Below are 14955 nucleotides of genomic sequence, written 5' to 3'. Positions count from 1 at the left end.
TTAACACTTTATTTTAACAATAAAATACCACTTACAGCACCTTTAAGACTGAAATATAGGGACCAGGTCCTTTTAAGTTTCATGAGCACCAGGCTCTGACAGCTGACATCGATTAGCAGGGGATGAGATACAGGTTCTGCAGCCACACTCACATGAACCGGCATGTTGAAGTAATCCGACTTGAACGAGTCGGCCATGTCTCCAAAAGCGCGGAGGGTGTAGCTCCTGCCTGCCTGCTCGAAGCCAAAGGCGACGGGAGGTTTGCCGCATTCCTGTGGAACAATGGTACGTAAATTATGGCCGTGCGCGAATAATTGAATATTCAAGCGATCGCTGAAGATCCACACTTTTAAAATGTAACTTTGTTTGAATTGAAATGTTGAAACCAAAAGGAAGCGCTAAACGTAAAACACAGCTCAGGGACCTGTCGGTGTCCTTGTTCTGGTAAAGGACGTCCACAATAGAGGATGACGGCTAGTTACTGTGTTTGTATTACTCCCATCTAGGGATCTTTTGTTAACACTTCAAATAACCTTCATCTCCCTTATTTTTCTCATATTTTCATATTCAGACCAAGTCTTATTGCCTATATTTATGTCTTTCTACTATTACCCTGCCCATACATGTACCTCCCCTCCCCCCTCTCCCATGCTGCTATGATGCCCGAATTTCCCCAAGGGGATCAATAAAGGAATATCTTATCTGAACCACTATTCAAATATATTTGGCGTTTTCCAAACAAACTATAAATTAATAAAAAATCTGTGATAATGGCATGAAAATACCTGCCTGTTAATGCAACCATGTCTCGTTCAGCTGTATTCAAATGATTGCTTTTAGCGTTGCCACCCCTTTAGGAGGTGGCTTTCCTACCAGGATTCAGAGTTCCCTGCAGAGACTACCTCACACCCTGAACCTTACTATGCCCTTCACACCGTTCCTGGACTATATTTACACATAATACTCAAAACTGTGAGCATCTGAACATGACACTTCTTTTTGCACAGCTGTTACATATTCTATTCCACTGTATTTTTATTCTAATTTAGTGTATATATTCTACTACAATCCTGCACAATTGTACAGTCCTATATTCTATTCTATTGTATTTCTACTTTAATAGTCCGTTAGTGTTGATGCACCAAATGACCAAGACAAATTCCTTGTATGTGGAAGCTTACTTGGCAATAAAATACTTTTCTGATTCCGATTCATGCTTGGTTCACATTACACAGCGTTTAGACACAACTTTAGGCACATTTTTAATTCGGTCATATTTTGACAGTTCTTTTTCCAGATTTTCTAGACTGGGCCAAGTCTGTGGTGACTCAGCAGCTCTGGGCCGAGTCTGTGGTGACTCGGCAGATCTGTGGTGAGTTTGTGGTGACTCGGCAGATCTGTGGTGAGTCTGCAGATCTGTGGTGAGTGTGTGGAGACTCAGCAGATCTGTGGTGAGTCTGTGGTGACTCAGCAGCTCTGTGGTGACTCAGCAGCAGCTCTGGGCTGATTGGAGACGGATTAGTCGGTACAGATAATCTTGTAGCGTGAGAGAGATAAACACTCGTGCTTCAGCCTTCTGATCACAGTTGGGTCGGAATTATCTCTAATTAACATGTTGATTTCAACAGATGGATTTTGGTTAAAGGCCAATGCCAGTGTTTTCTGTGGGTCTCAGGTCATCCTCGCCCTTGATACAAACTACCACATTTTTCAGCAACAGTAAAATATTCTAGAAAATACATTTGTGACTTCACATTTAGTCATTTAGCTGCCACTTTTATCCAAAGCAACTTACAAGTTCTGTACAACAAGTCAGCAGGAAGAGTACAACTCTGGCAGCTAAGGCTGCGGTTACACTGACTGATGTTTTCGTTTCGTTTTCAGATGAGTTTCGCTTTTCCAGAGCGCAACGTAGCGGTAGGCAAGTCAGACATTCGTTTTGCAACCTGAGAACTTTCGTTTTGTCACCCGAGCACAGTGATGTAGTACACTGCCAAAGCAGTAGGTGGCAGTAGGTGGCGAACATGAAGGCAATTTTCAACCAATCAGAAATTGAATGTGCCAATACACTTCCTGCAAAGAAATGTCAACACGCCGCCATCTTTAAATGCCTCGGCTATTTAGCCAATGCAGCACTTATTTTTCAGTAAAGTGCAATAAAAGTGCAATAAACAAAACGGATACATTCACTGTGTGTTCTGCCTCTCATTTGTTGATGAAACAAAACTATCATCAACACAATTGACCACCAAGAGCGGAGTTTAATCTCATCGGCGCTGATTTTGTTAGCTTACATGCTAACTCGATATGAATATGCCATTATAACAGTATAGCATTGTGGCTAGACGCTAACGTTAGCCAGCACGCACCAAACTGATGATATCGGGAGCTATCAGTAGCTAGATAACATTAGAGACAACGCCTTGTGTATTAAACAAAAGGTGAATAGATGACTGGGCCATTTTGTTTAATGCTTGTTATGTTGAAAGATGAGCTCTGAGCTAACAGGGTCTGGTAGCTACGGTAGGTAGCTAACGTTAGCCAGCTGCTCATGCAATCGTTAATGCTAGCAGAATGAATGGATGTAAACTTTATTTAACATATCGCAGAATGGGTACAATACAATACGGCTCAATACAAACAATTGTTAAGGGAATGCAGACTGTTGTAGCTTGGACTGGGGTCCTTATAACAATAACTTGACAACACATGGTAGCTGCAGCTATAGCTCTGTTGTCACCGGACGTTGGTGAGGGCGTGCAGGTGTCGGTATCTACTGCGCATGGGCGTTGAGCAACAACGGCTCCGCGCAGATTACACGACACGTTGTCGGCGAGTTTTGGCGAGGAAAACACCTTTTCAGCGTTCCCGCTAGAGCAACGCATTTTCCTGTCAAAACGTCATTTCTATCTAATAGGGACAGCAAACATATTCAAAACGTATTCAAACGAAAACAAAAACAGTGTGTGTAACAAGGGCCTAAGGGTCAGTAGGATTGTTCATCAAACAGTGTTGAACCGAGTGTTACACTCTTGAGTGCATAGTAGTAGAGACATATTAGCATAGTAGGTAGTAATATAGCCATAGTAGATTCCTTAGTAGCAAGAGAACCCCTGCCACCCCCTCTATGATGAGCTGACCGCAATGCGGTCCACGTTTAGCCACAGACTCATCCCCCCCGACATACCACAAAGCGCTTTGGGCAGTCCTTTGTGCCGGTGGCAATCAGGCTCCACAACCAAGCAGGGCCAGGACGGGCCAACTGCCGTGGACTGGAGGAGCTGGGTTGTGGACTGTAACTAATTAATTTAATTATTTAACAACACATTCATGATTGGACTTGTTTCTTTTTCACCACTCTTTTTGAGCTATTTTTAGTCCTATTTTAGCTATTTTTATCCCTGTGTATTTGTCCATCTTGTTTTAACACATGTATGTTATGTATAAACTGTTTTTTAATTGCTGTTTTTAAATTGCTGTTACGCTACTTATGCTGTAAAGGACATCTTAATCTCCCCTCGGGGATAAATAAAGGTTTTCAATTCAATTCAAATACATAAAACACCACGTTTGTATCAATGCAAGAATGACTTGGTACAGTATCGTTGTCTTTTTAACAAGGAAATGTTGTCGCTCAAGTCTCCAAAAGCAATCTACGAACGTCAGGCTCATGATTTCGTCCACAGGGGACTGCGGTGATGACGGGGTGCGGTGGTGTGTGTCAATCGAGGCCTAAAGAAACCCACAATGCTACGTGCTAATTGGGGGCCGTGGGAGGGCGGCGGGCGCTCACCTGAGCCAGGCACTTGGGGCACCTCCAGTCTCCCTTGGGCACCTCGTGGAGGGGGGGGATCAGGCAGAAGGTGTGGTAGCTGTCGTCGCAGCCGTCACACAGCAGCAGGCGGTCCTCCGCCGTCCCAGCGCCACACAGCTGACACATGTACTGGTCCACCTGGGGGACGGGAGGAGACGCATCACAATCAGACAGGTCTTTATCGCCAAGCGGTTTACACATACAAGGAATTTGATTTGGTCATTAAAAGAACACGCCAACATTTTGGGAAATTAGCTTACCGTCTTCTCCAGAGAGAGACAAGAAGATAATATCGTTCTCCCTCTGTGCGTTCAGTAGAAAGCTATCTGGCTGCATGTTAGCCTAGCTTAGCACAATGAATGGAAGCGGACATGGCCGGTTAGCCTAGGCATTGTCCAACTAACACCTCTCCCGAAGGCTAACCGGCCATATCCGCTTACATTCATTGTGCTAAGCTAGGCTAACATGCAGACAGATAGCCTTCTACTGAACACACAGAGAGGAAACTGTTATCCATCTTCTTGTCTCTCTCTGGAGAAGACCGTAAGCTAATTTGCCAAAATGTTGGCGTGTTCCTTTAACACTTTTGAGTGCCAGCCACGACAATTGTCGTTTTATCAGCCCGCGTCTATAGCGTGCATAAGTACACATATACTATCGATAATCTAGCGTTTATTTGAAAACGATTCATAAATAGGCAGACAAATGACAACGTGTCTAGTGTATTCGAGAATATTCCAATAAATGCAGTTTATGGGGGAATCTTTCAATTTTCGGAAAACATTTTTAGAGAGAAAGATAGCTTTTCAAAATGCTATAAAAAGGATATGAACCGATTAAAAAACAATCCGTTTCGACAATGTTGACTGCAAACAAGTCATTGATAAGCGACGGGCAGATTAGACACAGCCATAATTTAAAACATAGATTAGGCGTTTTTAACGCTAACATTGAAGTGGATGATGGCATTCAATGGGGTAAAAATGTAAACAAGGTCGGCACTGAAACTGTTAACGGACAGACAATTACTGTAGAATAAAATAAAGGTAGAATAAGATAAAAATGGAACTAAATTAAAATAGAAGTACAATAAAATAGAATTATAAAATAAAATAGGCGAGGGCTGTGTACAATAGTGCACGATGTGGTCGAGTATAAACACTTAGAATAAAAAGGGTTGTGCAATTGAGCAGTAAAGTAAGAGGTCTTTGCTGTTCCCCGCCGGATATAGCCCTAAGCACGCTTGTAAAACAGAAAAGTACGGGTGCGATTTATTTGCACAAAATCAAAGAGTTGCGTTATAGAAAACGTTTGTTATGTCATTTCTATAAAAATGTCTTTACTCACTGTGGGCTCGTGTTTGATCGGTACATTTTCTCGTTCAGCGATTGGTTCTTCTGGCTCCATGGGTTCCCGTTTCACCGCGACCCCTCTCATTCTCACTAAGAACAGACATGTTTAATGAGTGGGGGAGTCAACACCTACATGTGCGATACTCATATTGTCCATTAACACCCAGATAGAGGAGAGATTTGTTCTTGTAAAGCACGCTGTATGACTGTGCTCACCGGGTTCGGGCTTGGCCACATACATTCCCATCCTTCTCCTGAGATTGGGACGGTTCTCACAATCTTCATCTTCCGACTCCACTTTAACACATCCTTTCTGCAAAGAAGATGAATACGAGAGAGAGACAATGAGGGAGATCAAGAGAAGGACGAAGAGATTCATGGTTCACAGGGTATTTGACCAGGATACGGGCTCTCCTCCACACTCCAAATACTATACTACTGAGAGGAGGTGGTATACTACTGAGAGGAGGTGGTATACTACTGAGAGGAGGTGGTATACTACTGAGAGGAGGTGGTATACTACTGAGAGGAGGTGGCATACTACTAAGAGGAGGTGGTATACTGCTAGGGGAGGTAGTATACTACTAAGAGGAGGTGGTATACTGCTTGGGGAGGTAGTATACTGCTGAGAGGGGGTGGTACAGTACTGAGAGGGGGTGGTACAGTACTGAGAGGGGGTGGTATACTACTGAGAGGAGGTGGTATACTACTGAGAGGGGGTGGTACAGTACTGAGAGGGGGTGGTATACTGCTAGGGGAGGTGGTATACTGCTAGGGGAGGTGGTATACTGCTAGGGGAGGTGGTATACTACGGAGAGGGGGTGGTATACTACAGAGAGGGGGTGGTATACTACTGAGAGGGGGTGGTATACTACTGAGAGGGGGTGGTACAGTACTGAGAGGGGGTGGTATACTGCTAGGGGAGGTGGTATACTGCTAGGGGAGGTGGTATACTACGGAGAGGGGGTGGTATACTACAGAGAGGGGGTGGTATACTGCTAGGGGAGGTGGTATACTACTGAGAGGAGGTAGTATACTACTGAGAGGAGGTAGTATACTACTGAGAGGAGGTAGTATACTACGGAGAGAGGGTAGTATACTACTGAGAGGAGGTAGTATACTACCGAGAGGGGGTGGTATACTGCTAGGGGCTGAGGCACGTAGTAAACCCTCAGATCCAGGTGGTGACTGGTTCTAGATCAGAGGGAGAAGACTCACTTCAGATCTCATCCTCTTAGAGCGGCGAGCGATGCTGCAGGTCTCCTGGGGCTGCACAGACTGGCGCTGAGGCAGATCATGGGGGGTGTACTCCTTATCCTTTGTGTCATTGGTCAAAGTGGCCTTCTGCAGAAGCAAGTACGTTTTATGTCAGAAATCACATGTCGAATCACATTTTCACAACAGAAGGATAGGATGCAGGTAAAAAAAAATGGGGAAACGCCCCTTTAACATGAATCGGGGGCAAAACATCACAAGGACTCAAGACAGAAACACACAAACAGTCACACAGCCACGTATAAAGGGAGCAAATACAACACAAAAGCAAGGAGCACAAAGTAAAAGCTGCTCTAGTATGTATTTACAGATGTGTGAATATATGAAGCGTTATGTGTATAATGAGCAAGACGTGCATCACGCGTGTCTATCCACATACTAACAAATTTACAGATGACGCGAGAAATGCAAGACATTCTTGTGGGGAGACGAGACGAGAGGCGAGAGACCTGACATACCAGGAGATTGGCTCCAGTCTGGAACAGGTTATAAGGGAATAGGATTCTCTCGTAGTGTGCCCGCAGATGGGAGCCAATGGCTTTGCCTGGAGCGAAGCCCATCTTAACAGAGATCTTACTCCAGCGCCTCTCTCTGCACACGGCATCGAACCCTCCCTCTTCATTCACCAACTGGAAGAGGAGGAAAAAAGATAAGATAAGATAGTCCTTTATTGATCCCCTTGGGGAAATTCAGGTGTCATAGCAGCAGGGGGGAGGGGAGGTACAGGTATGGGCAGGGTAATAGTAGAAAGACATAAATATAGGCAATACAATTAGATCTGAATATAAAAATATGAGAAAAATAAACGGTGTAAAGAAAAGTGCAGATGAGGGTCTGTATGCCCCATCGATTATATTATACGTTAAAATAAATATAGGCAATAAAATTATTTGTATCAGAATATACTATAGCCTACATACGTTTCTGCATTTCATGTCTAAATAAAAAAAAAATTGGGTTACATTCACTGTGTAAAAAAGATCACCATGTATGCAAATGATTTAATTATAATCCGTTTAAATGAACAGAATGTCGGAGCGTTCTCCAGATTCCTGTATGGTGAGGGTGCATGATATGGGACGTACGTTGTTCAGCTGGTATAGATCCAAAATCTTTCTTTCCACGTGAGGGATTTTCAGCGTGCACCCTTGAAGCTCCCAGAACTTGGCTATTCGATCCAGGAAGTTGAGCTTAACTCTGGTCTGAGCCTAAAAATGGACGGGTTAAAAAAAACAAACACGTTTAGAGAAATGTATTAAGAGTCCGATTTTTCAGACCTCAAAATACAAGTGAGATTTACTTCGAAATACAAGTAAAAACCCATGTTCAGCTGTCACATACTGCCAGGCATTGTATCAAAAGTAATCAAATGTATTAAACTAATTCAACCCTGTTTTAAAAAAAGAATGGGGGGGGGGGGGCATTTCTGCTGTGAGGAGGGCATGTAATAAATCAAACGCAAAACTCTTATCAGCTTCAGTTTCTCGAGAGCTCGACTGTTTCGGTCCACCGAGAAACCCAGCCGGATGGCATCAGCTGGCACAGAATACTGGTGAACTGAGAAACCCAGCCGGATGGCATCAGCTGGCACAGAATACTGGTGAACTGAGAAACCCAGCCTGATGGCATCAGCTGGCACAAAGTACTGGTGAATTGCAGACGACTACACCGCCAGGAGCTAACCACAGTAACTACGCAAAATGGCTTTAAAGTTCCTCGACTATCCAGTGATTTTGTAGCAATTATTTATACCTCTTTTCTCTAAAAACAGAGCAAGATTGAACTCTAGCTTCTACGGGAGAGTTCAGTTGAATATAGTTGAGGAACTAGTGTCTGCAGTTCATTAGAGGTCTGCTCTCTGCTGGGTCATCAGGCAGGGGGGGGGGCACAGAACACCTTGGTAAATTGTATGTCAGATTATCACATGTCCTCCTTACAACTTCTGGTTAAAAATCGTTGAAACGCCCCTTTTAAAAACAGAGACTGCCGAACTTCAATTATTGATTGGGACTTGAACTGCGGAGGTCAGGAAAGTCAGCAAGGCCTGAGAACCAATGGCCTTTGCACAGATGCCATGGCCTTCTGATAAGGCCCAGTTCCAGAGGGAGCGTCCTGCAGTGATGAGTCAGTGTGACCGTTCTGCTGACTGGAATCAAAGGAGCAGTCCAACAGGCATTTTAGCTCACTCTTTTTTTTGTTTACGGTTTAATTAAAATGTAGTTGCTTTGCAAGAGTTGGATACAATATGCAGGGTACCAATTACCAGGGTCACACATTTCTGCATAAACAAATAAAGAGTAGATCTCTAATAAACTAAAGTCACAATCAGTAATTAAAACAAACAAAAAAAGGGAAGCCCCGCACGCCACTGCAATTCAAAACATGACCTTTTACACACAATGTTAGTCTCAGGTTGATTGACATAACTCTTGATACAAGGACTGGCACAGTGACGGATCAACCTGAAGCCATTTTGTTTTTAATGTGGCGGGCTCTGAAAATTACATACGGAATATTTTACATCAACAAATCCGATCCTTCCGGAATTTACGTGCATACCTAATAAACTCAAACACAAATACTAGATTGAAGCTTTAAAGATCCCCTCCACTCCACTTTTTTAATGGTTAACTTGGAGGCATGACTTTGAATATACAGATTGTTATTGGTGCAGAACTCGTCACCAGAGCACCCTTTTCACATTCTTCCCCTGGAGAGGGAGAGCTTCTCTGTACCTCCCTGAAATCGGAGTTGCACGTGTGACGTCACAAAGGGGGCTTTCTCACTGCCATTCGGGGTCGAATCAGCTCCGCTCCGTCCTCGTTCCGTCCTTGGGTGCGAACTTCCCCCCTCCCTCTCCCCCCTCTAGTTTGCGTACACACTGCAGTCTTGGGGTGCGGTTACACCTTTCGTTTCATTTTCGTATTATTGTCATATGCGTTTCGCCGCGACGTTGTGCGCCTCGAGTCACACTTTCGTTTTTTTTCCGTTTTTGTCACCCGAGCACACTGATGTAGTACACTGCCAAAGCAGTAGGTGGCAGTAGGTGGCAAACATGAAGGCAATTTCAACCAATCAGAACTTGAATGTGCCAATACACTTCCTGGAAGCTCCAGCAAAGAAAATGTCAATAAGGCAGGCGCCTATGCCGTGCCACCATCTTGCCTATTTACTCAATGCAGCAATTATTTTTCAGCAAAGCCTAATAAAAGTGCAATAAACAAAACGGACACATTCACTGTGTGTTCTGCCTGTCATTTGTTGATGAAACAAAACTAACATCAACACAAGTGACCACCAAGAGCGGATAGTTTAGTCTAAAAAACAATCGGTAGCATTGTTAGCTGCATGCTAACGTCAATGGAATTTGCCATTATAACAGTATAGCATTGTGGCTAGAAGCTAACGTTAGCTCACGCTACTTAGCCAGCACCAAACTGATGATATCGGGAGCTATCAGTGGTTAGATAACATTAGAGACAACGCTGTGTGTATTAAACAAAGGTGAATAGATGACTGGGCCATTTTGTTTAATGCTTGTTAAGTTGAAAGAGGAGCTTTGAGCTAACAGGGTTTGATAGCTAACACTAGCTCATGTTATCCAGTGGCAGTGCCAATCGGTAATGCTAGCAGAATGAATGGATGTAAACTACTTTAACATATTGCATATGGGTACAATAGAATACGGCTCAATACAAACAATTGTTAAGGGAATGCAGACTGTTGTAGCTTGGACTGGGGTCCTTATAACAATAACTTGACAACACATAGTAGCTGCAGCTATTTGGTTTGGGACAGCTCTCTGTCACCGGAAGGGCACGCAGATGGTATCTACTGCGCATGGGCGTTTTCGCAACAACGGCTCATGCAGACTACACGCTGTTGTCTGCGTGTTTTTTTAGCGTTTCTCCAAAACGCAAACACAATTTTGCGTTTCAGCCGTATCCACAAAAAAACCGCCAAAAAACGCATTTCTGTGTAATAGGGACATGAAACGTATTCAAAAACGTATAAAAAACACCACAAATACACTAGTCTAACCATGGCCTTGGTGCACTCTGGGTTTTGTTTACGGTTTGCGTTTTGAGCGTGTAAGCTTGCCGTAGGCGATGATGTCACGCTCGAACGTCAACACAGGAAGAGTTTAACATACGGTGGTGGAAACTGGATGCTGATATAAAGAAACAAATAAATATGAAGTTATATTTGAACCTCTGTTGTCAAGCCTCGTCAATATAACCCATCCCCCTTTTCTCACAAATGGAACTGGTGTCGTGGAGTCCGCTTCGAGCGTTTTCCAGGGTTACCGCTAAGCTTACGCTAACGCTAGTTAGCTTAGCCTATTTATTACTAGTTAGCAGCTAACATTAGCCCATCGCTCGCGGCAATTATATTGAATGTCATTGATCTACCGGCCGACTGGTTGGGCACCACTGGTCTAATAGAAATAAATGCATTCGAACAAGAAACCAATGTATAGTAGACATAGCAATGGCAAAAAAATTGCCAGGCCTAATGCGAGCCAGGGAAGTATTGTGCTTGTAACGTGGCTTCATGTTTTCAGCCGTGAGGCTCAACATGCTTGTTTGAGGTCTGAACTCGCCAAATTGCCATGGGTATTGTCCAGTTGCTGCTGTATGTTTTTATCTGCCCAAAATTCAAGCAAGCATGAAAGAATTACAGTAATGATGTTGTGTGTGTCAGCAAGTTGATACAGCAAGCCTCTCCTGTGTTTTGGTACAAGCTCGCACACCACGCCCCCCGCTCCCACTGGCGCGCACCCGGAACCACCTATTTCAGCGGTCCAGGTTTGGAGCGAATCAGCGTCCCCGGGGACGGGGGGGGGCGTTCTCAGTAGGACGGATACACCCTTTTTGGGTGCGATCGGGCTGTGATTCGACCCCGAATGGTTAGTGAGAAGGCCCCCTAATAGGTCGAACCTATCATGGTCCAACATGTGGTAACTTGACACCTTTAGCCTCAGTTATACAGAAAGCTGAGTAGGTATCGACACATCTTCAAAGAATATAAATATTAATGAGTGCTTGTTTCAATTTGCATATTGATAGATCCCTGCATTATCAATGAGGGTAAAGGTGTAGAGATGCTGCAAAGACATTTTCAGTAGTTTATTGAACAATTTGGTTAAAAATATTTAATATTTATACATATTGTTATTTAATACAGAACATTTATTAAAAAGGTCAAAAATACATCTGGCGGGGATCTTTTTAAAACAAAACAATTAGTTGATCAAGGTAAACGTCTATCACTGCAGATGATCTACACAGCACGTAACTATGGTGTAAGTTAACGTACCTCCAATTCATTAAGCCGTTGTATCCGTGGAGTGAAGTGCAGTCTGTCCACGTCACAAGCGAACGGTGGCTGCCATTCCTGCAAGAGAGAGCGACAACTTTCAAGATGGAGAAGATAAAGTGTTTGACAGCAGTCCTTTCAGTCGGTTCCCAAAACGTGACATCTAGAGTGAAACGTTTGCCTCGAATTGACAACGAGCCAAATGTATGGTGTGGTTTTATACGTTTATTTGACAGCGACTATTGCACATTGAAGAAAAACATGTCAGATACAGCCAAGAAGGCTCGTTTTAATCCGTAGTCGCTGGACAAGAAGAGGCGTTAGACATCAAGCAGACGTTGGTTCAAAGAATAACAGTTATTGTAACAATGTCAATATACTATGTTCATAGATATAAATGGTTAGTTTCAAGGTATATATTTATAATATATATATATTATACACTCACTAACAAGTCAAACAAATCAGTATCTTACCAGCACAAAAGCAATATACCCTTCATAGAAGGAAAAATAACAAAGATAGCATTAAGTCAGTTTGAGTGAAATTAGAGACTGCATAGTTATACTGATCAGCCATGATTTCAAGTGACTGGAAAAGGGTCTGTATGTGCCTATGTGGTGCACTTTCTGATGTTTTCTGGCAGTTTATTTAGATTAGATTAACAATTTAAATGTATGGTCATTCTTTCTACAGCAAAAGTATAGTACAACGAAAAGAAGTTTGGCATCCATTCCAACCAGAGTGAAAATGTAACAGTACAAGTGCAATAAGTAATATACAATGTACAGGTGATTAAACTGTACACAGTGACACAGGTATAAAGACATCATGGTAGTAACTAAGTCATACTGACCAGCAGCTAAACTAGAGTAGGTAAGGGATACAGATATAGTATCTACAGATATGTAAAAAGGATTATATGCAAGTATGTACAGTACAGACATATGTGGATATAGATATATATATGGTAAGAATATATATATATATATATATATATATATATATATATATATATATATATATATATCAGTATATACAGCATTATTGTACTATGTGCTACATAGTTTATGTGTTATATGCAAATGTATTAGGTATATGGTAGGATTGTATGCAGGCATATTATGGATATATGTATGCATTAAATATAAATATACAATATATATATATATATATACAGAATATACAGCACTATTGTACATGCCATCGTATAGTTATGATTATTATTAGTGATGCACAGATGTGAAAATTGTGGCCGATACCGATAACCGATATTAATATTGCTGTTCTGGCTGATACCGATATTTACCGATGTTGATATCTCTGTATAGAAAACACTTTATGATAATCAAATAAAGAGCTATTTTCCAAAAAAAATTGTAACTTATTTTCAGAAATGACTGAAGACCAAAAGATACAAAATATATGTATATATATATTTTTTTAATATCGGCCCTATCTTGATATCGGACCGATACCGATGTGTAAAAAAAAATTACCATATCGGCGGCCGATATATCGTGCATCACTAATTATTCTGATTATTATTCCAGTCGTGAGATGCTTTGGCTAAATGTGCTCAGTCTGAAAGGTAGAGTGCACCGTCTCTCTCCTCTCACAGTGGCTCTGGTGGTTTGGCTCGACTCAGTGTAATGAAGATACCCAGAGGATAAAGTAGAATCCCTTTATATAGAGTTATTCAGAATACACCTTTAATCATATGACTGTGTGGTGGTTGCATAGTTTAAATTAATGAGTTCTTCCACGAAATCTGGGCAAACTTTCTCTCACCATAACCTCTTAAGCCCTAGCCATATTTTCTGAAAATTTGCCTAAAAAGTATATACCCAAGTAATGGTCTACAAGGTCCATTTGCATGCAATGTATTCCCGTTTTTTTTGTATTTATCACAAAATAGCTCAGACAGAGAGAGTTAAGTAAATTGTAATGAACCAAAGGAGAATATAAATGATTTTATTAGTTACCGGTATTTATTTCCATCTTTGATGGTGAATAACACCATGCTATGTGAAAAACTGCCGCTGAGCTCATTCAGCACCTTCTTGAGATCAAGTGTACTAAAAATCTAAGCAAATGAATAAAGGGCAGATGATTTACACACGGTTTTGTAGATACAGTACTGAATTTTGCCATCCGGACACATGCTATTTGAAAAATGAATATAGAATATCAGGCCTATAAATTACCTTATTATGGCCAAGTCATACTATGGATCGGGCCAAATCTCCCCTTTCCAATGGCAGAGTTAAATCTGGATTTAGTACCACCATTACAGGGCAGCAAAGACTGTGAATGAAATCTACTGTAAGTACAGTTACTTTTGTATAATGTCCATAGCTCTGCCATTCTTCACCAGATTGCGATGCAGTTTTTTTGTAGACCGAAAGGTAAAGAAACAATATATACGTTGTATTTTATGGCAATAACGTTCAGGTTTGTTCAACCCATGAGATATAATCACGAAAATAACTTCAGCAGCTTTGACAGTGGCTGGTGTGAGCTGGGTAGTGTAGTTTTATGAAATTTCGACGTTGTGTCTAAATCATCAGGTTTCCGATGCAATGCGCAGAGATTTTCAAAGCTCATATTTTGCTAATAACACTTAAAATCATTGGTAAACAAACAGTGCTGAAAATATACACTTTGACTGCTGTTTTGATAGGGTTAGGGTCTTTACTTTTGGCTACATTTGAAAAAGAAACGCAACATTAATTAATAATGATTGTATTGATCCATTTATGACGTGAAATAAATCTCGGCCCGCAAACCCGGTAAGGGGTTAAGGGTAATTTAAAAAAGGAAATTTAAGTTAAGCCAACTTTAAACCAATCACCACGCACCTCCTCGACTAAGACATCTAGCAACGGAATACAAGTCTGCGTCCTACAGACTGCAGTTCCCATGAAGCACTAGACGCCTCTTCAACCCGTGACTGAGACGCTAAGGAGGGATCAGGGAAGGATATTCAAATAATCCTACCGCAATTACAATTAGCTGTTCCCCATCGCTAATCAGCTCTCCTTCACTCTTCAAAGTTCACCTAGGCTCCATCCTCACTCTGCAAGCTGGATAGCACACGGTTGGCATAGAATCCTGTTCTTATGACAACAAAAAACGGGGGGACTGTGCTAAGTATAGCCAGCCCCCGTCACTCAGTCCCCCTAAACTGCCCCA

General features: G+C 42.1%; 1 protein-coding gene across 1 annotated transcript in view; it reads right to left on the bottom strand.

The window, feature by feature from the left end:
- kdm5ba (lysine demethylase 5Ba) overlaps positions 1–14955 on the bottom strand; it is a 69209-nt gene that overhangs the window by 37332 nt on the left and 16922 nt on the right. Inside the window, exons 2-9 of the mRNA XM_084317462.1 lie at positions 11761–11838; positions 7527–7649; positions 6900–7070; positions 6385–6510; positions 5383–5479; positions 5162–5256; positions 3794–3952; positions 153–272 (exon numbers count right to left, since the gene is read on the bottom strand). Coding sequence (XP_084173588.1) covers positions 153–272; positions 3794–3952; positions 5162–5256; positions 5383–5479; positions 6385–6510; positions 6900–7070; positions 7527–7649; positions 11761–11838 — 969 coding nt within the window. The remainder of the gene's footprint in view (positions 1–152; positions 273–3793; positions 3953–5161; positions 5257–5382; positions 5480–6384; positions 6511–6899; positions 7071–7526; positions 7650–11760; positions 11839–14955) is intronic.

The sequence above is a fragment of the Notolepis coatsorum genome, assembly GCF_963971535.1.
Source record: "Notolepis coatsorum genome assembly, chromosome: 6".
Classification (NCBI taxonomy): domain Eukaryota; kingdom Metazoa; phylum Chordata; class Actinopteri; order Aulopiformes; family Paralepididae; genus Notolepis; species Notolepis coatsorum.
This window is presented reverse-complemented; position numbering and strand designations above follow the sequence as displayed.